At 40.1% G+C, this 25,869-nt stretch overlaps 2 protein-coding genes across 4 annotated transcripts; both read left to right on the forward strand.

Annotated features, from left to right (window-relative positions):
• The first annotated feature begins 6,660 nt into the window (after nucleotides 1-6,660).
• On the forward strand, nucleotides 6,661-15,257 carry YPEL5 (yippee like 5). Of its 3 annotated transcripts, none has more exons than XM_087965045.1 (3): nucleotides 6,661-6,826; nucleotides 12,193-12,352; nucleotides 13,217-15,257. In XM_087965045.1, the coding sequence occupies exons 2-3, from the start codon at nucleotides 12,212-12,214 to the stop codon at nucleotides 13,439-13,441; spliced, it is 366 nt and encodes a 121-aa protein (XP_087821171.1). In that variant the 5' UTR covers nucleotides 6,661-6,826; nucleotides 12,193-12,211; the 3' UTR covers nucleotides 13,442-15,257. The 3 variants fall into 3 exon arrangements, with proteins under 3 accessions (XP_087821171.1, XP_087821189.1, XP_087821178.1); XM_087965063.1 differs by having other exon boundaries at nucleotides 6,670-6,744; XM_087965052.1 differs by having other exon boundaries at nucleotides 6,674-6,830.
• An 8,941-nt stretch (nucleotides 15,258-24,198) lies between these two features.
• On the forward strand, nucleotides 24,199-25,413 carry LOC113420127 (ankyrin repeat domain-containing protein 9-like). Its single transcript, XM_026679938.2, has one exon. The coding sequence runs from the start codon at nucleotides 24,314-24,316 to the stop codon at nucleotides 25,406-25,408; it is 1,095 nt and encodes a 364-aa protein (XP_026535723.2). The 5' UTR covers nucleotides 24,199-24,313; the 3' UTR covers nucleotides 25,409-25,413.
• The last annotated feature ends 456 nt before the right edge of the window (nucleotides 25,414-25,869 follow it).

Genomic DNA, 25,869 nt, shown 5'->3' on the forward strand with positions numbered 1-25,869 from the left:
AGGTTGCTCTTTTGTCGAGAAGTCTGTGTAGGGGCTCAGCTACGGTCGCCTTCTGGGGCAAGAAGATGTTGTAAAAGTTAATGAGCCCCAGAAAGGCTTGGAGGTCTGTTCTATTCTTAGGTGTTGGGGCATTTTTAATTGCTTTTAGCTTGTTATCAGAGGGATGGATTCCTTGACTATCAAGAAGGTATCCAAGGAATTCCACCCTCTCAGTACACAGTTGACATTTATTTTTTTTAACCTTGAGGCTGGCGTCTTTGAATTTCTGGAGAACCATTCTGGGATGTCTTTCTAAAACTTCTCTATTCGGGGCGGCAATTAAAACATCATCAAAATATGGCACGACTCCTTTTATGCCTTGTAAAAATCTCTCCATCAGACTTTGAAAAATTCCCGGGGCTACGCTCACTCCGAATTGGAGTCTATTGCACTTAAAGGCGCCTCTGTGCGTAACGATAGTTTGTGCTTCCACAGTTTCCGCATCTACGGGTAACTGTTGGTATGCCTGCGCTAAATCCAATTTTGCGAATATTTTCCCGCCACCCAGAGAAGGTGTTGAACCACCGGCACCGGGTAAGCACTCTGCTGAAGTGCGTGGTTCAGGGTGGCCCGATAATCCCCACAAATTTTTAACGACCCATCCGGTTTGATGGGTGTTACTATTGGGGTTTCCCAACGGGCGTGGTCGGTTGGTTCTAAAACACCCTGGGCTATTAATTTATCGAGCTGCTCGTCGATCTTTGGTTTGAGTGCAAAAGGCACCTGACGAGGCTTAAGGCGGATGGGAGCTATTTCAGAATTAAGGCTAAACGATATTGGGGTCCCCTTGTACTTGCCTAGCTCTTCTGAAAAAACATCCTGGAATTCTTGGACGAGAGACTCCTCCCAGTCGTCGCTCTCGGCTCGGTGAACGCCGGCTACCTCGATCCCAAGCGGGGCGAACCATTGTAAGCCTAACAAACTAGGCCGGTCACGATTGACGACGGTCAGCAGTAGTGATGCGGTACGATTTTTGAAGGAGACTTGGACTTGGCTGGAGCCGATGACTGGGATTCTGTTGCCCTGGTAATCTCTGAGTATGATTCTTTGGGGGCTGAGATCCTGATGACGGATGGCCAGAATTAGTTGTTGGAGGGTCTTCCAAGATACCATTGAGAGAGACAACCCTGAGTCGACTTCCATTATGCAAGGTTGGTTCTCAATGGCGACCCTTACTCGGATCTTTCTCGCATCTAGGGATGATGCGTGACCGATGGTAATAGTCTGGTGTGTTTCTTCCCATCTAGTTGATGTGGCAAGTGCTTTATTTCTGTAGTAGTGGTTGTTCCATTGGTGGTTCTGGCGATCTCGGCTCACAGGAGGATTTCCTGTAGACTGGCGGTAGTTATTTTCCTTCCGAATTGGGCTGGAACCTTGCTTGCTTCTACAGACCTTTGCGATGTGACCTCTCTTTCCACAGGAACGGCAGAGTGCGTCGAGGAATTTGCAATCAGATCGTGGGTGGTTTGCCCCACAACCCGCGCATTGACACGGGAATTGTTGGTTTCGTTGGTCTCATTCTGACCGGAGTCGGTTGACCTCTTCCTCATCTCTTTCTGATGGGGATTCTAGGTCCTCATGGTGCGCCGTTGTTGAGTGCCTCTCTGGACGAGGCGAGGTATCATTTGCGAGTTGACGGAGTGGTGCGTTGGTGCGGCGCATTCGAGCGGCCGACTTCCTGGTTGCCTCTGCTGCAGTAGCGTCTGCGATGGCATCTGCAAGATCAATGTCCCCTTTGGCCATGATCTTGCTCTGCGTCGTGTGGTCATCTAATCCCAGAACTATGCGGTCTCGAAAGGCTTCCTCGAGGTTTGAAAACCCACAGAGGCCACCCAAGTTCTGGAGGTCAGCGATGAAGTCTGCAAGGCTTTCGCTTTTCCGTTGGTCCCTCTGGTAAAACTCGTGTCTACGGACAAGCGTTGGCACTGCGGGTGCATAGTGGGCCCGTAGAAGGGGCGCGAGGGTGTCCCAATCCATCGTTTTCACCTCAGCCGGTTTTGCGAGTGCTTTCGCCATCTTAAAGACGGCAGGCCCGCAATGGGTCAGGAACACTGCTCGCTTTTTGCCGGTCGTAGCGTCCTTTAAGTTGTTGGTCTCCAGGAACATCTGGAACCTGTCCATATACGAGTCCCAGTCTTCGTTTGCTGGGTCAAATGGAGCGGGTGGTATGGCACCGCTGGACATCTTGCCGTTGTAGGTGCTCCTTCAGCCACGTGCTCTGTTTGTTGCTCTGTAAGTGTTCAGTCAGCTCTGATGTCTCCGCATCCCACCTTCGTCGCCAGTGTTATATTCTGGGCATGGGCGCAAGGAACGGAGACGAGGCAGTGAACGGTGAACTTCAACTCTTTATTAACGATCAGGAACAGAGCAAGAACCCTGGGCAGCAGCAGCTCTTTTATAGGGCTGGCTGCTGTCCCATTAACCAATGACTTACGTTAAAACGTTTAAATTGTACCCAATGAGAGACGTTCCACTAATAGCCAATCAGGTTGCTCCGTAAGGACCAATCCCAGCTCGCTATCCACAGGCCAATCAAAAGTGCAGGATTACGAGCCTGCTTTTCTATCAAGGTTGTCAAGCTTTATTAAAATACGTTTATGTTAGTTCATAACAGTTCTCTCCGAGTTTGGTTGAAATTAAGTATCATCATCAGTGCTAACATCATCAGGACTAGCACTGAAGATGCTACCTAGGTAATAAATATCTGAGAAAACAACCAAGCTCAAAGAGCACCAAGGACCCTATATTTCAACCCTGAGCTACAAATATTCTCCTTTATTGATAAGAATAAACATATGGAAATGATGTGAATAAGCTGTTTAATGTTGAAACAGATAATTGAGTTAGTACCGTCTGCAGGCCTTAAATCGATGGGATTTTAAAGTACAATTTATTCCAACCCAATTGGAAGCTACAGGGATTGAATCTAAGACCTTTTCTATGTTCTGCGGTGTTACTGAGTTTTCCATTAAGCTCTCAGGCTCTGGTTTTGCTGCAATGAACCAAAACAATTCTTTGTCTAGACTGTCAACTCTAGACTGCTGAATGAGCATGGAATACCAGCTTTCTGCCAACAATATTCACTCTCTCTATAAAAAACAGTTCCAGTCAAACCTCATTTCTTTTGCTTGCAAGGAGTCCAAGAAGATTCAGAGTTAGCAAAGGCCATTTAAAACTAAGTTTGTAAGATCCTGAAAGATGGCTGCCCATCCTCTGTTTGAATGCATCCAGCAATGGGACGCATTCTCAGTAATTGCTTTCACTGTCAAAGTGTTATTAGAAAGTTTTCCCTGACAAAATCTGTACTGTGTTATATACCAAAAGGCAAGAGTAAAACTGATTTTGTGGCACTCTATCAGGTACTTGACGAGCGTTATCATATCCCCATCACTCAAGGTTAAATATATTCTGTTCCTACAATTTTTCTTTATGGGACTGTAGTTCTTGTTCATATTTAAGGGAATTAAGTTTATTTATATCAACTATTTGGTTTGGCTTAACCAAATCTTATATTGACAACAGGTAGTCCTTGACTTACAACAGTTCGTTTGGTGACCGTTTGAAGTTACAATATCCCTAAAAAAAATTGACTTATGACCGTTTTTCACACTTACAACCATAGGTGGTATTCAGCAGGTTCTGACCAGTTCTGGATAACTGGTAGCGGAAATTTTGAGTAGTTTGGAAAACCAGCAAATACCACCTCTGACTGGAGATTTTACAGTATCCTTCCCCTGCCATGCCCACCAAGCCACGCCCACAGAACCAGTAGTAAAAAAAATTGAATCCCACCACTGCTTACAACCGTTGCAGGATCCTCTCAGTCATGTGATTAAAATGTGGATGCTTGGCAATTGGTTCATATTTATGACAGATGCAGTGTCCTGGGGTCATATGATCCCTTTTCGTGACCTTCTTACAAGCAATCAATGGCAAAGCCAGATTCACTTAACAACCAGATTACTAATTTAACAGCTGCAGTGATTCACTTAACAGCTGTGGCAAGAAAGGTTGTAAAATGGAGCAAAACTCAACTTAACAAATGTTTCACTTAGCAACAGAAATTTTGGGATCTATTTTGATTGTTAAATCGAGGATTACCTGTATTTTCAGTTGTCTTCCATGGATTACAAGAATGGATGGATGAGAGGTCATCTTATTATAGGTACTTGCTGTCCAGATCTTCAACTATAAGCTGTTACTGCTGTTGATTTGCCTTTGTGTGCTTCACGTGGTTTTAAAACTATGGGAGTCCTTTTTGCATTGAAAGATTTTTCAGGAAGAGTTTTACTGTATATAAAAGAATACTATAAACTGACCAATGTAACTGGTAACTTAGTAATAATCTATGACTAGTTGTAATCTGTATATTCTTTTTTTTTTATTTTAAATTTCCATAAATTTAATAATCTGAATAAATACTAGTATTGAAACTGAACTGGGATTACATTTTATTCAGATGCAAGCTTTATAATAATCTGCAATTGATAAAACATTCTAAGATGTTGTGTGTGAGAGACATTGTGTTATAAAAAATGGATATAACTGTTTTTCTTCCCATATTTTTAATGGTCATATTTTCAAAAGGGGACTGGATTTCAGATGACCATTGCATCTGATTGATGGAAAGCCCATCAATCATATTAAATAAAATTCAGTGTTGGAAGAAAATATCCTTCTGGGTTCAGTTCCAAGTGGGGAAAAGGACACTGGAAACATGGAGGCTGTTTGGAAATATGGTTTAACGGTGGACAGAATCACATCATGCCTTGGAGCTCCTGAGTGAAAAAGGGGAGATGCTGAGAGTGCCTGGGTTTTATGCCCTCTGTGGCTTTGAACTTGAGCTTGTGTTCTGATTGGTTGTCAGACTCCTATGGGGCCATGCAGGGGTAACTTGGTAAGTTGTCTTTTGAGTCCCAGGGTTGGTTGACTCTTGCTAGGTGATGATGTAATGAAAGGGTTTTGGGCAATTCCTATTATGACTCTACCTGAAGGAGGTAGAACTTTGTAATGTAGAATAGACTGGCCCAAGCCTTAATGGCCCATTAACAAAGGTAGGGGGGTTGAGTTTCTGCCTCTCTGAGTTTCTACTTCTCTTTTAGGGGAAATATTCTGCCTTTTAATATATCCTAAGATATTTCATTTCTCTAGGAGGGGGGTGGGTTTTAACTTCCAACAACAGGATACTTGTAAAGGTGAGCATTATAGCTGCATAGAGGTGGGAAAAGCTACTGTTCAAGTTCACAGGTTCTTACAAACAGAAGAACTTAAAAATATCTATTCAGAAATAAGCCATTCATTTATGAATACATTTCTTATTTGGTAGACAGGGTGGATTCATGATGACAGCATTCTTGGCAACATTAAGGAAGTTGGCATTGATGTCTGGAATTTTTCTTTTCAACTTCCAAATTTACTTTACACCTGTAGGTTTTTTTTTCCTGCTGTGCCAATATCTGTCCAAGGATCTGTTAAAAAGTAAAAGCCTGAGAAAAAGTTATCCATGAACATACTTATTTTCATTTAAGATCCATATACGTATTTACCTGTAAACATATTCAGGCCATGAAAAAAGCGTGGGTGGAAGATTTGGTTATCCCAAAGCATCCTCAATTCCATTTTTATAAAATGATGGCAGAATTCTAGATCACCCACCCACCTAAGAGCTTTGTCTTGTTGCTGCTTCGGGCACAAATTCTATCAATGTAGGGGTGCTCACAGTATGTCACATTTTGATTTCCAGATTGTGTTTATTTAGATGACAAAGGTGGACAAAGAGGAGTTACATCTACTCCAGAAAAGATAACTGGCAATCTCTTCCAAGGCAGGCTTGTTGTGTGCAGAAAAGTCTTTGAACACTAATGCCAATGTAATTGTTCCAGAAACCCAACTACATCCCTTGCTTGCCAGCAGGTAGTTGTGTCCATTAGTCTTGTGCTTTGTTTCATGAGATACACCATTTACATTACCTATATGTTTACAATTTATTATGGATATTATCCATAGCTACACAAAGCCTCTGAGACGGTGAAGTAATATCTTATTTTTCAGGGCAGCAACTCTCCAGTCTATTGCAATTAAGTATATAATATACTACATGATTGTTTTTGTAAGCAGACTATGGAACATGTACATATAGCTATTGCACTACATAAATATTGAGTTGAGGCCCTTATTTTCTGTTTAGGAATGAATACACTTAATTAAGACCTTATGTCTTCATTCTCCTTTCCCACAACAAAACTGCACTGAATGGATCTTTCTTCCCTCCTTTCCTTGTGACACGGAATCCAGTAATATTTCTCTATGCGGAAAGGAACAAAACAAGGGCTTTCTCAGGCGACGAGCAACCCCCAACAAAGAGACTCGAAGGGGAAGATCCGACGACGCAAAACGCATCGCCTTCCCAGACTTCTCGGTCCAGCCTCTGGCCCTTTAAGGAACCCCCCCCCACACACACACACACACCACCGCCCCCACGTGGCCTCAATGTTTGTGCGAGGCTCGAGCCGCGTCAGCGGAGGGGCGTGGCTCGCGCTAAGAGGAGACGGCCCTCCTCAGCTTAGCATGGCCACGAGTGACACAGTTGAAGGTGGGAGGGGGGATCCTCCTCCCGGAGGGCGGAGCCAAGCCAGGGCCGGAGAGTGGGACCTGCCTGGCTGAGCGGGGAGAGCGACGCTTGGAGCTTTCTCGGGAGCGAAGCAGGTAGCCGGCGCCGAGGCGGCTCTTTGGCTGCCCCCTTTTTCCTTTCAGTCCAGGCTGCCTCGGAGTCGCGGGTCACTTCTTGGTAGGTAATGGCTGCTTCTGATGTTGCTGCTTCGCGGGGCTCTGGAGACGCGCTGGAGGGAGCAGCGGGGGTGGGGAGGCCAGTGGCCGAAGGAGCTGCGTCCGGGGGCCTTGGAGAGCCTCTCCTCTTTGTCTCAGGGCCCTCGCATCCCCTTTCTTCCCCGGGCTCGCTGTTTTTGCTCGGCGACGGGCAGTCCGGCGCGCCTCTTGTTTTCTTTCTCCCAAACTCCCCTTCCCCCACACACAGCAGCAAACCTCCTTCCCGTTTGCCCCTCCTGCCTTCACTTCCTCACTCGCCCTGCCCTTCCCAGCAGCCAAACAACCCCCTCCCCCAATTGGCCCCGCCCCCGCATTATCACAATAACACTCAGTTATGGCACAATAACACCCAATATGGCACGAAGCTGCGCGCCCGCCCGCCTCCCCGCCCGCCTCCCCGCCTCCCCTGTGTGTCGGCCCGCCGCCGCCGCCTCCTCCCCCTGCCAGCAGCCTGCCGCCCTTGCATCCTCTCCTCCTCCTCCCCCTCCGGCCGCCACAGCGAAAGGGCTATGTTTTTCGGCTCAGCTGCCCAACCTGGACCGGCCGTGGTTGGGCTGCTGCCTTGAGTTTCAGCCACTCCCCCGCTGGCTGCCTTTTGTCCGGCGCCGCAGAGGAGATCCGTGAGGAGGGATTAGCTTTTCTGCGGCAAACGGGCTAAAAGTGCGGCCGTGATTGTCCCGCTCCGGTGGGGCTGAGAGAGAGAGAGAGAGAGAGGGAGAGAGAGAAGCCTGTGTGGTGCGTGTGCTTCCGTCCTTTTTTTCCACTCCATTGTTTCCTCCTCCGGCTAGGACAACTCTTGAGGGTGTTGCTCCTGTAAGGAAACCAGTTTTATTTGTGTTTTGCACGCCTACGCGTTATTCTGAGCAACACGTTTAAAGCTCTGCGTTGGTCCTGCTTATTTTTGTCTTAGCGATGTGCTGATTCCGAAAAGTGACAGAAATCCTTAGGCTTGCTGCAGTTCGCTTACTGAGAGGTATGCTCCTTCTAGTTACAATGTCCCTTTTGAGTCTTGTTCTCTCCACCCCCCCCCCCACCCCAAAATACAGCCACTTCACTGACCGCATATAAATTTTATCCCTGTTGCCGTCTTCGATACCTATCAATGTATAAGAGGTTCCTGAATGTAAAAGTTTCTAAATCTAATAACAGCTGATGTTGTCAAAGGAAGCTTCCTTTTCCTTCCTTATCCTGGCTGTGGAGATAACAACAGGAGGCCTTGCTGGTCTCTTTGTCAGCTGTTTCGTTTTCTGTGTGTGTTGTCAAATCATCTGGGTTCACCTCATTCTCCCATGTGAAGGAAGTAGGCAGAATCCTTGCTGATTGGAGGCGGCGAGGCACGTGATCGGGTTTCAGGTTTTTTTTTTTTTTTCCCCCTTCCATGGGCTGTCGGGATGGGTCTTGGGTTTCTGGCGGAGGTGGCAGAAGTAACTCCTGGAGTGTTTTCTCATGATCGGTGGGAAGGTTTGTGGCACAGCTGCTCATGTGATGGAAATGCTATCCGGAAACAATTCTGCTTTTTCTTTTCTTATTTCTCTAGTAGTTAATTCTTTGGTTCGAAATGCCTGATCGTTGTGTTTCCACAAGTTTGCATTCATTGGGTGGAAAAGACAGATTTTAACCATGCTGGATTCATTCAGTAGCCCACTTTTGTTTAAAAAAAACAAAAAACTCTACTATTTTATCCAGTAAAGCAGATTTTTGATGCAGCGTCTTAATATATATTAGAATTGCATTAAAATTATTTCTTCAGTTATGTCCTGACAATACGCTGTATTCAAAATGTTTCTGAATAAAAATAAAATATATACTAAAAAATATATATATATTTCTTCAGATTCTATAGAATTTATTTCACATTTGTTTAAGGAACAACAAAATGTATTCCAATCCCCAAACAACTGCCCACTAAAAGAGTAACTGGCCCAAACTCACCGATTTGGCTGTCATGCCTTAAAGGAGGACTAGAACTTATTTTCTGGCTTCTAGTCTGGAATGTTAATTACTATGTTGATGGTACTGCATTTAATCATCTCTGCTAATTATAAAGAAGATATATTCATTTTAGAATTAAAAAGTTACATGAATCAAACACACATACAGATCTCTTCAATCCATTCTTTTAGTGTATTAAATATGTTTTTGAAAGGATGCTTCTCCAAAATAACTCTAAAGCATATCTTTCTTTGCTAATAAATATATATAAGTAGGAAAACTTCATGGCAATCAATAAATCTAACAAATCCAGACAAAGAATGATGGTAAGGAGAGGCTTATCTGAATTAACCTTGGGCTTTCCTATAATATCAGGTCTTCATGCCTAATAGGATGTTAAATCATTGTTTTAAATTGTCTGCATAAAATTCTGGAGTGGGTGGGATCAATAAAGTATTACAATCCAGTTATTGTAATGGTTGTGCTGAAAAGTACTAATGGGCAAGTGATTTTCCTTTAAAAAAACTAGACCCATAATAACTGTATAAATTATTCTATAAGGAAGAGTATGCTAGGTTTTTCCATATTCCTTGTTTTGTTAAAAATGGGTAAAAAAAGAACAATGATAATAACATAGTATTATTTTCATGTCTTTTCAGATTTTGACATCTAGTGATTTGTTAGTTGAATATTCTTATTTTCTGAGCAAGGGGGCCAACTGCCATCTGGTCTCTAGAAGACAATGGAATATAGGCCACAAGCAGAAATGTCGTAAAACATTTTGGAATAGTATAATAGAGAATATTTTCTATAAATTGTTTTACTTTCTCATCTAAAATAGTTATACAGCTAGACTACAACAGTATATGCCATAATAAATGTTTTTGAAATTATATATTTTTTTCTTTCGTTATATACTGGCTTTTGGTGATTGTTTTCAGATTTCATTTTTGATTTATCTTTTGAAGAATGATGTTTGCAATCTGAAACTAAGAATTATATATTGCACTGTTTTTTAACATTTATTTTTGTACACATATCTCCCTAAATAAGCGTATATGCTTTGTAGACAGTGAGGTGTAGGAGGCTGGTTTTATCAAGTTCTTAGGAATTTAATAGTAGCCTATGTAACAAATTGATATTGCTGTCAATGAACTAGTACGCTTAGTGACAGTTGTCTCAAACCTACACCAATTGACAAACTATATCCTCTTGCTGTCATTGTCCCACCTAAAATCAGGAGAGAAGTAGCTGATTCCGAAAGAACTAACAAGAGAATGATTGTTGAATCCTCTAAACAGACGGACATATGCCCCAAGCACGCTGACTTAGATCTAGGAACAACTTTATGGCAAAAACAAGCCTTCTTTGTTTGGATACACAAGAACAAAATCGAATTAAAAGATGGAGGAAGAAGGCCATTAAGCAAGGAATAACATTAGTAGCTGAAGGCTCTGACCTCCTTTATACTACTTGGAGGACCTTGAATTCGTTTGAGAGTTAGAATGCCTAAATGTAAAACCAATATGCTCAAGTGGAAGCTCTTTGCAGATAACAGCACACTGTGTGAATGAGGAGAGATAAAGAGCCCAGTCCATCTGCTGATATGTCAGCTACTACCAGAAACATGTACCAATAATGATTTATTTTTGGTCAGTGATAGTCAAGAAGGTGGCTTCATTCTGACAGTTTAAAGTTTTCTTCCTCTATATCCTTCCTTCTGGTGTCCTTCCTCCATCTTTTAATTTGATTTTGTTCTTGTGAATCCTCATGGAAAAAGAAGAAGTAGCTTATGTCCTAAGTATAGTAAGTAGACTATCCTGATCAATTTACCTGGTCTATTTATCCAGATTTATCTGGGGCTATTTTCCATTTACAGTCTTTCCAGTCAAAGGCTTGCACTTTGATCTCACATAAGCGTAATATTGGTACATAGAATCATGAAAGTTCGTAGGGAGATTTAATGGTCATGTACAATTCGTTTCTAATACAACCCTATGGACTACTATAATTATCCATGACAACTTGTCTTTATTTAGAAATTCTAAGTAGAATATTTTGTTTCTGCAGCAAATATCCTCATGTTCTTTTCATTTAAATCCATGGTTCTTTTATCTTTGGATAACAAAAGAATCTTCTGATATTTGAAAGTATCAATTATATTTTCTTTTCAATATACACATAACTCTAAAGCTTTTCATATAATACTATATTTTTAGTTGATTTTGAGTTTTTTAATGTGTAAAATATATTAAATGGTCAAAATATTTTAATGATACATTTTGCAACTTTTAAAAGTGCTACTGACAAGTTCTATGGTCAGTGATTCCCAGGGTTGCACACTAAAGAAAAGAAAAGCCTACAATTTGGAATAAAACATATGAGATGAATGGCTCAAACATACCTTGGTTTAATTCAAAAACCTTGGTGAAGTTCTGGTACTGATTAGGGCAAAGGTGCAGCTTACATAAAATATCTTAGTAGGAAGGAAATAAAGCAGAAATATTGGATTCTGGAATATACAGAAACATATTAGATCAGATTACCCTGTGGGATCAGAGTAGCATTGTTTTCCTCATTATTCAATCACAGCTTTTGGGAAAATGTGCAAAATGGGATCTCTCAAGCAGTGTTTGGGGAATCGAATAGCTTAAGAGAGCAAGGGCAAGCAGGCCAGGGACAGGTCACAGGCAAATTGCCATAAAGAATTGTTTGAGATTTTGTAATAATACAGAAGTGATATGATTAAGGGGACGCTAGAGTCAAAATCAAAATCACAGAATGAAATTACTATGATGGGTCAAGCTGGGTTCAGAATAAGGATTGTGATCTAACTTGGAAGACCCCAAATAACATTGAAGCTAATGGCATGGAGAGAATGTCTGAGTGGGTTTATAGGAGAGGAACATCACCTTTCATTTTGTTAAAGAAACAACAAACCTGTTTCACCTACATGGAATTGTAGACTTACACAGCCTTGTGGTACAGATGGGCAGCTGGCTATTTAAAAGGTAGAGGAAAAGGAATCTGGCTGCATTCAGTGCTCTTGGTTATTTTCTAAAATAAATAATAGAAGTAATGAAGAAGTGATTTTTCTTGCTTTCTTTTTGGTGTTTGTAAAGCAGCATAGGGAGATGGATTGTGTCTGAGCTATTTGCAAATCATCTGATTTTTTTCTCCCTCTTTTTGAACATGAGGCCAACTTCTATAGACATAGTAACAGAGAGTTGGATATGAAGGTGGAGATATCTATTCATTTAAGTAGCCACAATGAATATTTATGAAAGTTATTACTGATATTATACACTCTGTCAACATTTTTAAAATATAATTCTCACCAGTATTTTGCTTTACTTTGACTTTTCAACATTAATACAATTTGTTTCTGTTTTTTAGGGCTCTCATAATTTTTAAAATGGGCCGCATCTTCTTGGATCATATTGGTGGTACTCGTCTATTCTCCTGTGCAAATTGTGACACAATTTTGACCAACCGCTCAGAGCTTATATCTACCCGTTTTACAGGAGCTACAGGACGAGCCTTTTTATTTAACAAGGTTAGTTAAAGACATCTAAAATTAGTGTGATTTCAGTATTCCTGCAATATATGGTTAGGTGAAGCAGAAATGTCAATTTAAGAATTCTAACAATGTGATAATAACAGTCACCTGGGGTTCTTTTCAGATGTAAAATTTGCTACAATATCGATTTTTGTTAAAGATTAGAAAAAGTCAGCTTTCAATTGCTGAAAATGTTGAAAATGTGAATGTAACAAATGGGTAAAACATTGGAGATAAAGTGGTAACTAATTTATGTTCTAACAAACTATAACTTATAGACCAAGTTCATTAATGTACTTATATTTGCCTAAATAATACAGATTATAATATGTGTAGGATTTGCTGGACATTGTTAGACCTTACTTTGGGCTATATTCTACCTCCTTAAAATGCATAGCTTGCTTAATTTTGAAGGGTAATTTGTCTCCAAAATAGAGAACATAATTAGGGGAAGAAAACATGTTGAAGGAATTGTTACCATAGTAGTGTTTATCAACAGAGCAAAATTCCAATTAAAGCTATTGTGCTGCTTATACAGAGTAGTTAAGGAGTGATATTAAAAGTTGAAAATTATTTTTTCCATAGTTCTTTAATGATCGTAAGTTGTCACTGCAAATGTAATATGACTGAAATATAGTGCAATGGGAAAGATGTCTGACTAGTAGGAAGATCCAAATGTTAGCTTCTTTGGCTATGGAAGCTCACTAACTTTCAGCCAGTAAATTTTTCTCAGTCTAACCTACCTCACAGAGTTGTTACTGGGGAAAAAATGTGACAAAAGAGTGTTGCCTTGAGCTCCTAAAAAAAATACGGGATATAAATCAATCAGTCAAATGCTTCTCTCCTTTTAACTTCCTTTAGGTAGTAAATCTGCAGTACAGTGAAGTTCAAGACCGAGTTATGCTCACTGGCCGTCATATGGTTCGTGATGTGAGCTGCAAGAACTGCAACAGCAAACTTGGCTGGATATATGAATTTGCTACTGAAGACAGCCAGCGCTACAAGGAAGGCCGTGTTATCCTGGAAAGAGCTTTAGTCCGAGAAAGCGAGGGTTTTGAGGAGCATGTTCCGTCTGATAACTCCTGAATGGAAATCTCTTCATCTTCGGGCTTTCTTTGTTGAAACTTAAAAAAAGAAAAATCAACAAAAAAACCCAACCCTTACTTACATACGCTGTTACCTTAGCATCTGCGTTGGATTCATGAACTTACAAAGAGAGGGAAGGAGGGAACTACAGAGAGGGAAAGAGAATTCCATATGGAGTGTTCCTTTTTCTTTATTATTTTTCTTTTTTTAACCCTTTTCTTGTTATTCATAGAGAACGTTATCTGGATGCTGTAATACTTTTTCAGTCTCAGCTATGTAAGCATTTGAAGCTACAAATCATCCAAAAGGAATTTGAAAATTTCTTTTATTAGAGAAATCAGTTGTATTTTAGTTTGTAAAACCTGTTACATCATAAGGATGCCTTTTAATTTATTTCCATTTTGTCCTCAGTTTTTATTTCATTTTTAAGCCAGATTTTCCACCTTACGTGACTGGCTGACGAAGAGGTCTGACCTTGTGAAGAATGCTGAAAAGATTCAGTGTTTTATCCAGTTTGTGCTGGCCACTGATTCATATTCTTGTTGGGGTTCATTGGTAGAATGGAATCTATGCTTGTCTTTCTTCGTGTAACCCAAAGTTGTTCTCATTCGTCATTTACTTAAGCAACACTTTTACCATGTGGCTGATGTTCTACTACTTGTTTAAGCAAATAGGACAAAACTATGTCTCTATTTTTCCAAACATAATTTAAAATATTGAGAAATGACTGTATTGGTTCAAAAGTATGTTGATAATTATGGGGATTGAGCAATTATCTTATTCCTTTTCCTTCTTAGTTGATCTTAAATAGAAACTTAGTCTTGGAGTTTATTCCCCCCTTTATTTTTTGCTTAACCTTTAGTTCCGCATTAAAACCTGGCTATGAAGAAGGAGGGCACGTATACATTCAGGCATTTAATCCATGCCTGTTTAAATAGCTTACAACTTGTCTTCAGATGCTGCTTCTGATGTCAAAGCTTAGATCTTAGATGCATCTTATCTTTGTGATGCTGGGCCTTTGCTGCTTTTACCAGCACAGGAAGCTCATTAGGCTGTACCTTGTAAGTGAATGATCTGGTGCTTCCTTTAGCAAGTTACTTGTGTTGCAGTACTGATTCTTCATCAGAGCAAATATTTCTATATACTCTCCTTAGTCACAGGTACCCAAATGTTGCTGCTGGCATGGCCTTCCCTCAATGGCATGTTTTTGGAAATCCAAGAGCTGAATCCTATAGGACTAATCACAACTTTGTACTCTTCTTGTCAGTACTAAATATTTCATAAATAAGGACATATATGAAATGTGCTTTACTGCAATAGATTCCTAAGCGCTTGTTAAATTCTATCATTGAGCAAAGAATACAAAAGAGTATTTCTATAGTTGGTGAGATATTAACTTTAATAACTTTAATCTTCCTAACCATACTGGTAATGGCTGGGATAGGAAGTGATACCATTGCAAGTGTCTTTAGGAATTATGTTCTCTGAAGATGTCTCTGATATCATACATAAGTAGCAGGCTGAAGGGGGATGGGATTGTGGTTATATTTTTTGCACTCCAGAGGTGGCACTTTGCCATCCCTCTTAGTTTGATCTTTTAAAAATTTCTATTACACATTTTAGAAGGACAAGATGTACCGGTAGATGCATCTAAGTTCAGTAAAGATACTTAAAATAGTGTAGTGAATAGTCTTTAATATTGATTTCAGTAATATCCCCTTTATTTTACTACTCTGATGATCTGTCATTGGCATGGTCTTTGATGTACTCTTCATGTGTTTTGATATTGCAGTACAATAAAGTATGTTTCGTCCTGCCTGGTCTCTAATTACATTATTCACATTACAAATGTTACAAGTGGACCATTGAATAATGCCATAGATATTTTAATGATTTTAGTCAATAATGAATGTACATAGCTGAAATAATTCATTATTAAATCAGACTAAGATAATCAATTGAAAGTAAATATATAAACTTCCCAGTATTGCCTTGTAACATTTAGATAATAAAATCCAGTGGAGAATTTTGTTTCAATCCACATAATACTTCAGGAAGTACATTCCATGCCCGAGTACTTGAATTTGAAAAATATTTATCTGCAAGCATACTCGATCCTAGTTATTTGTATTGTTTATAAACTGATGTTATAAACATTTATGCTATCATACATAGTTTTGGGACAGAAATTTAGAATCCATATAGAATTAATAGGTGGGCTCAATGTGTAGCAATAAATAAAAGTTGGTTTTGGCTTGCTACAGTAGTTTTATAATGCTAACATGTTAAATTATGTTGAGTAATAATCTCAAGGCTTAAAATATGTTCTATTTGTAATATTGTTAATCCACAAATGTAAAATTCTATTCTGATCATTGTGTTACGTGGTTGCTCCTCCCAAAGTTACTATTTTAGGCTGCATCAAAAAATACAGTGTTAAGATTAAGAATCGTTGCTTCTATTCTCTATAGAACATAGCCTCCAATTTTGGGCTCTCGTTTCAAGAAAAGAAAATATGATGGGAAAATTTCATCTGTTTCTGGAGAAAAAATTGTTGTGAGGCATGATAGTACTCTTCAAATATGCAAAAGGTGATCAATGGAATAGGACATAAATTTGTTCAAAATTATTTCACAAGATAACAATAAGCTTAATTTTATAAGGAAGTAAGATTTTGGTTGGACTTTGGATAGGAGAGCGATCTGGCTGCGACATCTGTCACCCCATTGATTGCCAGGGTTGATTTGGCTGATCTGGCTGGCTAGGCGGGTGTCCCCATCCTCACTGCTCCATGTGCATCCCTCCCGAAGCTCCGCGCTCAGTGGAAGAGGACAACCATCCAACACAGAAGGAGTGTACCGATCTTCAGTCAAGGGTATACGATAGCTGCGCTCCCCTGCTAAGCTCAAGGTTGGACTTTCAAAACAAAAAATGTAACAAAATTTCAACAATGGAACAATCTGCTTTAAGGGATAAGGAACTTCTTAATGTTTGTAGGTGTATAAACAAAAGAAATGGCTTCTTGTCAGGATTGTTGAAGCAATAGGTACTTGGACTGGGAATGGGTTGGACTAACTGATCTCCAGTGGTTCTTGAAACTCTTAACATGTTATGATTATAAGTAAGCTTTCTAAATTAAGGCAAATAATTGTTCCATTCTCTTATGGCTGCTTAGACAACATCTTGAGGGACAAAGTCCAGTTCTGGGATCCATGCTTTAAGAGAAAATGAAGCTGGTTCAGAAAAGGGTACTAAGATGATTATGGGGCAAAAAATTAAAGGCATATTAAAACAGCAGGATATATTAAACTTGAGAAAGAATGGGTGATATGATGGAACTTAGAAGGTCAGGACGCACATTTAAGAGTGTAGAATACAAAATAATGGAAGCAGAATTTGACAGCATAGGCTAAGAATGGAACCAATTATCCAAAGAGAAGGCAAGTTCTGTTAGATGTTTTTAGGTGGCGGCTCAATAACTATGCCTGGAATGCTTTAATTCTTGTAATGAGCAAATGGTTAAACTGGTCTTTATTATTTCCCACCTTTATTATTTTTTAAAATAAGGTGGCAAACATCCAACACACCTTCCTCCTATTTTCCCACAACACCCTGTGAAGTGAGTTGGCGTGACAGAGTGACTGGCCCAAATTCACCCAGCTGGCTTTTATACCAAAAACAGGACTAGAACTCACAGTCTAAATTACTTCTTCAAACTTTATAATGTGGAGATCTTGGTGCTCTCTGAGCTTAATGTTTGCTGGCAGACATTTTAACAAGCAAGCTTAGTACCAAGAACTTCACTGTTCAGCCCTGAACTATCTATATTCCCTTCTGTTGAAACAATAATTCCAAGAGAACAACACTAATTGCTAGAGTTGCTTTCATCTCTACACACTTGTCACCTTTCTGAACAATCAACCATATTCAATGAGAAAAATCTGCCTGCAGATTATTCATTTCCTGCTCTAGAAAAGCAGTGGTTTAGTGCAAGATTACTGAAAGGGTTGTGTAAGCCTAATTAAACTCTCCCAGCAATTATGTGCAAGATTGTTGGTTTCTTATTGCTATTGTCAACAGGAAATCAGCAATACTGAATTTCTCAGAGGAAGCAAGATTTCTTTCAGTGTGCCAGTGTAGATTGTTGATCCCTCGCTGCCAATAGCAGCAGATGCAGGTGACTGCCCATCTATTAGCTCATCATGCTGTGTAATTGAACAATTTAAAAAAACAGCCAGTTCCGTTCATACAATGTCTATGTCAGATAAAAGTTGTGTGCCTAAAACCTACGGTAGTATGTTCGCCATCTCTGGGGGTGGGGGAAATAATTTGTACTGTCTTACTCTGTACAGGTTTGCTGCTTTCAGGTTTTCTAAATCTTTGTATCTTTATCACTGAATGTTATTAGAGCTTTGGTCCTATTGATATATGAATGTGGTGGTCTCTCATGAAAAGAAGACACAACGCAAGGCTGTCTCGGGATGAGAGCTCAGAGCAAACCCTGAAACCCTCTTTTATTAGAAGCAATCTTTGTTAACGTAGCAATTTTTGTTAACGTCCTATCACAAACGCATTACATCACACAAAATGCACTGATCTTTCGCATAAGCATACAAAGCTGCAAAGTTTAAGTTTGCTACAGTTCTGGGTAAGAAATGGCAACAATTTGTCCTTGCTCCTTGCTTCGTGTTGCAGCCAACCACCAGAAGGCTCCGTTGTCCTAGCATGTACACAAAGAACAAAGAATCATAGTTCCCACATATGAACAGAATCTGTGTGGAAGAAGTATCGCCAACATTAGGTGCTTATTTTATTTATTTCATAACATATGCCAGTATGAAAAATTGCCAATACAATTAAAGGAGGCCAACTGTATTTACTTAATCAAAACTATCTGGAGCCACCCTCGTCCTATATAAGAACCATAAACTTTGGCTCCCCTTGTTAGAGTGAAATTATTGTACAGTTTTTAGATATACATAAGGCATTGCTCACAAGAAATATCTAAACAGTTCTCTTAACATAATCTTTCATGTCCTTAATGATTATCAAACTGGGAATCACATTTTTATTATTGGAATCCATAATCTTCTTTGTCATTTTTAGATGACCCAATACTTTTAAAAAAATTAGGAAGATTGCCATGAAGATAATCAGCAGAAACAGTCTGGTCTTTTCTAATTCAGCTATCTAGAGCTAATTGGATAATTTAACATTTGCAATGAAATAGGATAAGTGCTTATTTATGATATGTGTATTTGATAGACTTCAGTGTGGATGCCATTAATAGTGAACATTATGTTATATTCTATAATTTAAAATTCCTGACTTGTCCATTTTGGTATTGTTACCATGAGACAGAGAACTCAAATTGTTCTAAAGTAATATTAAGCACCATAATATATATTCAAATACACTGAAAAATCCAGTAATAAATGCTTAGGCCAATCTGCTTATAAGTTTATTTCAGCTATTGTGAATTATTTGGTATTGTGGATGATCAGTTTGAACAGTTTGAAAGAGTACTAAAGTTGATTTGAGATTTATATATACAGAATACCAATTCAAACTACTGGTCTATTGACCTAGAGTTATTTAAATTAACAGAATCATATAAGATAATCTCTGTTATAAGGGATCACAAGGAATCCACATACATTTTTCCTGCTCTAAGCAGTCAGGCTCCTATTAAATTTCCAAGCAGCTACTGAAAACCTGGTTTTCTATGAAAAGGAATAAAATAAGAAAACAATTCCATAGAATTATACTCCCCAAGCCTTAGTAAATAGTTGTGTAGTGGTAGTCAGAATTCTGTTTGTGCTGAAGCAGAAACTTGCAAAGGGATTTATTCTAACATATGCCTTCCACAGCACAAATGGGCTCGTGACAGCCAACCAACAATGCCCTCTTGTTTCGTTAAATGCATTTTGCTGTCTCTGAGCCCATTATAGGAGCAGAATATAATGTGCTATGGGATCCTTTTGAATTGTAAAACAAGATCCAGGAACATCTAGTATGTTGACATATGATACCATCATTCTTACCCTATTCTAGCCTTGGATATGAGGAGCAAGAACTGATAAAGTATAGGGAAAATTCTAGATAATGATGTATCTACTTTGGGTTTCTAGTATAGAAGATGACTTTTCAAGCTGAAGTTTTTTGAGTTTGCCAACACCTTGCATGAGCTGGAGAATCCATTCTCCTTTTCACCATACAGGTAAAACTCGAAAAATTAGAATATCGTGCAAAAGTTCATTTATTTCAGTAATGCAACTTAAAAGATGAAACTAATATATGAGATAGACTTATTACATGCAAAGCAAGATAGTTCAAGCCGTAATTTGTCATAATTGAGATGATTATGGCTTATAGCTCATGAAACCCCAAATCCACAATCTCAGAAAATTAGAATATTGTGAAAAGGTTCAATAGTCTAGGCTCAAAGTGTCCCACTCTAATCAGCTAATGAAGCCATAACACTTGCAAAGGGTTCCTGAGCCTTTAAATGGGTTCTCAGTCTGGTTCAGTAGGAATCACAATCATGGGAAAGACTGCTGACCTGACAGTTGTGCAGAAAACCATCATTGACACCCTCCATACAGAGGGAAAGCCTCAAAAGGTAATTGCAAAAGAAGTTGGATGTTCCCAAAGTGCTGTATCAAAGCACATTAATAGAAAGTTAAGTGGAAGGGAAAAGTGTAGAAGAAAAAGGTGCACAAGCAGCAGGGATGACCGTAGCCTGGAGAGGATTGTCAGGAAAAGGCCATTCAAAAGTGTTGGGGACTTTCACAAGGAGTGGACTGAGGCTGGAGTCAGTGCATCAAGAGCCACCACACACAGATGGATCCTGGACATGGGCTTCAAATGTCGTATTCCTCTTCTCAAGCCGCTCCTGAACAACAAACAATATCAGAAGCCTCTTACCTGGGCTAAAGAAAAACAGAACTGGTCTGTTGCTCAGTGGTCCAAAGTCTTCTTTTCTGATGAGAGCAACTTTTGCATCTCATTTAGAAACCAAGGACCCAGAGTCTGGAGGAAGAATGGAGAGGCACATAGTACAAGATGCTTGAAGTCCAGTGTGAAGTTTCCACAGTCTGTTGATTTGGGGAGCCATGTCATCTGCTGGGTTGGTCCACTGTGCTTCATTAAGTCAACGTAGCCATCTACTAGGAGATTTTGAAGCACTTCATGCTTCCTTCCACAGACGAGCTTTATGGAGATGCTGACTTCATTTTCCAGTAGGACTTGGCACCTGCCCACACTGCCAAAAGCACCAAAACCTGGTTCAATGACTGTTGGATTACTGTGCTTGATTGGCCAGCAAACTCGCCTGACCTGAACCCCGTAGAGAATCTATGGGGCATTGCCAAGAGAAAGATGAGAGACATGAGACCGAACAGCTGAAGGCCACTATTGAAGCATCCTGGTCTTCCATAACACCTCAGCAGTGCCACAGGCTGATAGCTTTCATTCCATGCTGCATTGAGGCAGTAATTGCTGCAAAAGGGGCCCAAACCAAGTACTGAGTGCATGCTTATACTTTTCAGAGGTCCGATATTGTTCTATGTACAATCCTTGTTTTATTGATTGCATGTAATATTCTAATTTTCTGAGATTGTGGATTTGGGGTTTTCATGAACTATAAGCCATAATCATCTCAATTATGACAAATTACGGCTTGAACTATCTTGCTTTGCATGTAATGAGTCTATCTCATATATTAGTTTCACCTTTTAAGATGCATTACTGAAATAAATGAACTTTTGCACAATATTCTAATTTTCAAATTTCACCTGTATATTCTAGACATTTGGTGTTAGAAACAAATGAATTCATACTCAGCTGGAGCTATCATATTTGGTTATAGACATTTAGATAACCATTAAGTTGCAGCAAAGAGTTACTGTATAGAAAACACTTGTAATGTTACACAAGGAAACTTATATGGACAAACATTAGACAATTTAAAAAAACAAGTAAAAGGAGAAAAACAGGTGGAACTTAAAGGAAAAATTGGACAGGATTAATTGAAAAGAAGCTATTCTTTTCCTTGATTATAAAGTATCATCAATGCAATGGACATAAGCTTGGCAGACAGTGGAGGGCAGGTTGGGGTGGGATGCTGTGATCCATGAAGAGTCCACAAAGAGTCAGACACAATTTTGTGACTGAATAACAACAATTACCGTGTTTCTCACAAAATAAGGCTGGGCCTTATTATTTTTTTTGACCTCCGAAAAAACAGTTAGGCTGTCTTTTCGGGGGTGACTTAATTTCCTCCCCCATCTAGAGCGACCCATACGCACGTACCTCACCGCGAGGCTGCTTTTATCGGCCAACGAAAGCTCCCCGAAGGCAGAGTCCCCAGCTGCTTCAGGGCATGGCGTGGCTATCCGTGTCCCCTCGCCATTGGGCAGTCTCTTTCGGGCGATGGAAGCTCCCCAAGTACAGTCACCAGCCACTTCGATCAACCTGTAGAAGCGGCTTCATGGCGAGGGGAGTGTGTGTGTGTGCGCTCGCCCCAAGGCCGCTTCTACAGGGAGCTTCTATTGGCTATCGGGGTATTCTAGCCTAGGCTACCTGCAGGGCACTCCTAAAGGCAAGTTTTCTCCCCATCCCCCCCACACTTCCCCCCCATTTCTCTTCACCTCGTGTAGTTCTAACAAACGATGTGAGAAATGGCAGGGAAACACATGGTTTAAATAGGCCTAAATTTTGGGGGCGGGGCTTAATTTCATCTCATGCCTAGAAATCATGCTGGGCCTTCCTATTGGTGGAGGCCGTATTGTTGGAGAAACACGGTATTTTCCTTATTATTATTTTTGCTAAAGCAGTGGAACATAGCCCATAATGCATAGAATTGTCTATTTAAAGAAGAATGAAAACCATGGTAATAAAAGGAAGACACTCTTGGATAGTTGAATTTACTGAGTTTGGCATGCTGTATTCTACACTGCATCACAAGGACAGAGAAAAACCTAAGTGGTTTCTATAAATTGGCTTATTATGTTTCTTTTACAGTTGATGCCACTCACTTTAATTAGCTTAGTACTTTGCAGGAGGCAGATTTTGTGAGCAGACTTTCCCACTTGCATTGAGAGTTTTCCAGGTTATGTTCTTATCTGCATTATCATAGTGACTCTGCTCTGCAAAACTTGGGTGTCTCCACTGGTGGAGAGTAATAGCATTGTATACAGCTAATAGAAAATGTGTTTGAGAAATGCATGGAAAACTGGCTGTTAACTCCATAAAAATGTTGTCATGTGTGTTTTATGATGAAGATTTTTATGTTGGGTATTAAAGTATTGTAGTTTATAATATCATACTAAAGTAAGCTCCTTTCAGTGCTTATATAACATTGAGAAAAGAGGAGGAAAGGAGCAACTGTAAGGAGTAACTAAAATATTTTTATATATTTCCAAATTTCAGCAAGCTAATATAAGTTATAGATGAGAAAAATGTGGAATGCTTCGATTCTGTTCTTTTTTCCCCCAGACATTAAATCAGTTTCTTTTTTTTTCTTTTTCTTTTGTATTTATATTCAGTAGTTAGTCTTCAAACTTATTTTGGATTTGTCTTATTTCCATGTAAAAGTTCCATTCATATATAATATCCCTGTAATAAACTAGCACAATCTAGCAGAAATGAGCATCTTTCTAAGTTAGTGTTCACTTAAAAGAAAGAAAAGGAGCTCTTGGGGTCTTCAAGGAGTGTGTGTGTGTGTGTGTGTGTGTGTGTGTGTTCAGTGGTGTAGTGGTGGCAAAAGAGGGTAAGGCAGAAACACTTTTTGGTAGCATTTAGAGCAGAGGTGGTATTCAGCAGGTTCTGACCAGTTCTGGAGAACCGGTAGCGGAAATTTTGAGTACTTTGGAGAACCAGCAAATACCACCTTTGACTGGCCCTGCCCCTATCTATTCTTTGCCTCCCGAGTCCCAGGTCAGCTGGGTCTTTTGTTGCCCTCCACAGGAGAATGGAGCTGGAAAGCAGGTTAGTGGAGTAGGGAGGGAATAGAGATTTTACAGTATCCTACCCCTGCCATGCCCACCAAGCCACGCCCACAGAATCAGCAGTAAAAAAAATTTGAATCCCACCACTGATTTAGAGGTACAAAATAAACACTTCAATTCTACACTTTGAAGAAAAGCAAGGAAGCAGAAATCACAGCACAAAAATCAGTGATTTTGCCACCAAATTTTGGTTGTGCAAACTAGGGGCATTTGAGGACCAATAAAATGACTGCTGGAAAACCTGTTTAATTTAAAAATGAAACAGTGAAAAACTCATTAACTCCCTTCCAAATCCAGGGACATCCAGAATGTTATCCTTGCTTAACAGCCTCACTTTGCACCTTGCCCCTATACATTGCATCACAAAAATCTTAATTTTACTGGCTACCTCTGTCACTTGTTAAAGATTTGCATATCCAATTTCCCAGAACAGCAGCATTTTCTCAAACCCACAGCTACTGTAGCCAGATGCATGCAAGCTTGTGCTAGAGGGCTATTATTCAATAACCTGTCAGGCTAAGATGGAAGTTTATATTTCAGTTTACTAGGTTGGATCACAAAGAGACCAAATTATCATGGACTTTGTTTAGGGAGCATCTTTAAAAACAAACAAGGGTTTTCACCCAGGCCAAACAATGGTTTTCATTTCAAAGGCAATCATAATCCCCTCTAAACAGATTCCTTGAATCTGTTTTCTTTATGTTTGTTTTTTTTAAATCACAACTGTTGGCATTCTAATCTGTTACAGAGCTGATTTCATATGCTGCTTGCTTGCATATCAATGGTTAACTGAGCTGGCGTGATATTGCTTACCTCAACAAAATCACCGCAGTGAGAAAGAGAAAGCAGTGAATGGGTGGAGATGAGCAGCCCCATCAGAAGAGAGCTATGCATTCTGGCTGGTGCAGTCCAGAGCAAGCTGCTGCAAGGACAGCCTGAAGGTGTCAGGCAGCCTCTGGAGCCTGCAGTGAAACTGAAAGCCAACCTTCCGCTGTGCCGAGAGCTATTATTACTGCTGCTACTGTTGTGCTTCTTCATTTTTGCACAAAAAGAGACTCAAAATATGGCCAGTAGTAATGTATCCAGTTTACAGGATGCCCAGAGCAGGCATTGCAGGTTTCTATCTTATATGTTCTACCAGGCCGTCCGAGATCACAAACCTGTGTGGTTGCTAGAGGACATGAGGACTATGGAGTATTTCTACTGGGAGGCGAGTGCTAACATCAGGACATATTCCCCTTCAGAAGCACTGCTGTATGCTGTGGTGCACAATCACCTGCCTTATGCCCAGTATTTGCTGTCTCATTTTCCGGAGGAGGCTCTCAAAGTTCCCGGAGAGCATTTTTGCTATTGCCCATCCTCTGCTCCTCATTTAGCCATGGCTGTAACTTATGACAGGAGAGACATCCTGGGGCTGATCATCAGCATTGCACACAAGCTGCCAAGCCTAAACTCTTACATCAATAGGACCGGCTGTTTTCATCTTGAAGATGGCAAGACCCCTCTGCATCTCGCCTGTGAGCTCCTGAGATCAGAGACCGTTCTCATCTTGCTAGGAAACGGAGCTTCTCCTAAGATAGAAGACAACAAAGGGCTCACTCCACTGGATGTCGTCCTGGAACAGATGTGGGATTCCAAAGCCAATGTGGCTTCCAAAAAACTCTGCCTTGACTACCTCTTGCTCTTCATGCCTAACCCCCGCTTTAAGATGAAGAAGGTCTTGCAGGAACACCCTGAACCCTGGGCAATGCTGCTTGGAGACGACAAGTTCAACAGCCTGGTGGGGAACACGCCTGCATCCTTATACCTGCAAGCCATGCAAACCATCCTCCAGATTCTCCCTCCCTCTCATTTCCCTAAAAGCATCCAGGAACTACCTATACCTCAAGCACTAAAGCCCTTGCCTTGCATGGGCAAGCAGCATCTGGCAAAAAATGGGGTAAACAACTTTCCATGATCTCTCTCTCTCTCTCTCTCTCTCTCTCTCTCTCTCTCTCTCTCTCTCTCTCTCTCTCTCTCTCTCTCTTGTTCAGGGTTAAAATCAAAGATAAGCAAGCAGGTAGGATTTTCAATGACGTGGGAAGGTTGCAAACCAAGCCCTTGTATAATTTTATTTAAGCTAAATAAAACTACTTTGGGGGTCAGTGGTAAGGATTGCTGCCTATGGAATTTTTAAATTTAGACATGTATTTATCCCTGGTACCCCTGAAAATCCTGGTAATATGATTTGTTAAATGCTATTGCTGTTGTTGTTGTTCTTATTTCAATGGTTTGCAAGCATTGGATTTTTGAAAGAAAGAAAATCTATATCGTTTTATGCATGTGAAAAATTAAATTGCCTGAGCTGTTTCCCTTTTGTGTTTTGCCTACTGAAATCTGGGTAGTACCATAATGCCAATTTCAAAGACTTAGATAAAT

This window comes from Notechis scutatus, chromosome 1 (genome assembly GCF_049901735.1).
Source record: "Notechis scutatus isolate UNSWTSFEM ecotype Mainland chromosome 1, rNotScu1.2, whole genome shotgun sequence".
Classification (NCBI taxonomy): Eukaryota; Metazoa; Chordata; class Lepidosauria; order Squamata; family Elapidae; genus Notechis; species Notechis scutatus.

What these genes read in the sequence shown, in the direction of transcription:
- LOC113420127 (XM_026679938.2), top strand. Translation starts at nt 24,314, where the DNA reads ATGAGCAGCCCCATCAGAAGAGAGCTATGCATTCTGGCTGGTGCAGTC.
- YPEL5 (XM_087965045.1), top strand. Translation starts at nt 12,212, where the DNA reads ATGGGCCGCATCTTCTTGGATCATATTGGTGGTACTCGTCTATTCTCC. An exon ending in GAGCCTTTTTATTTAACAAG is followed by an intron (nt 12,353 to 13,216) that starts GTTAGTTAAAGA and finishes AACTTCCTTTAG; the next exon opens with GTAGTAAATCTGCAGTACAG.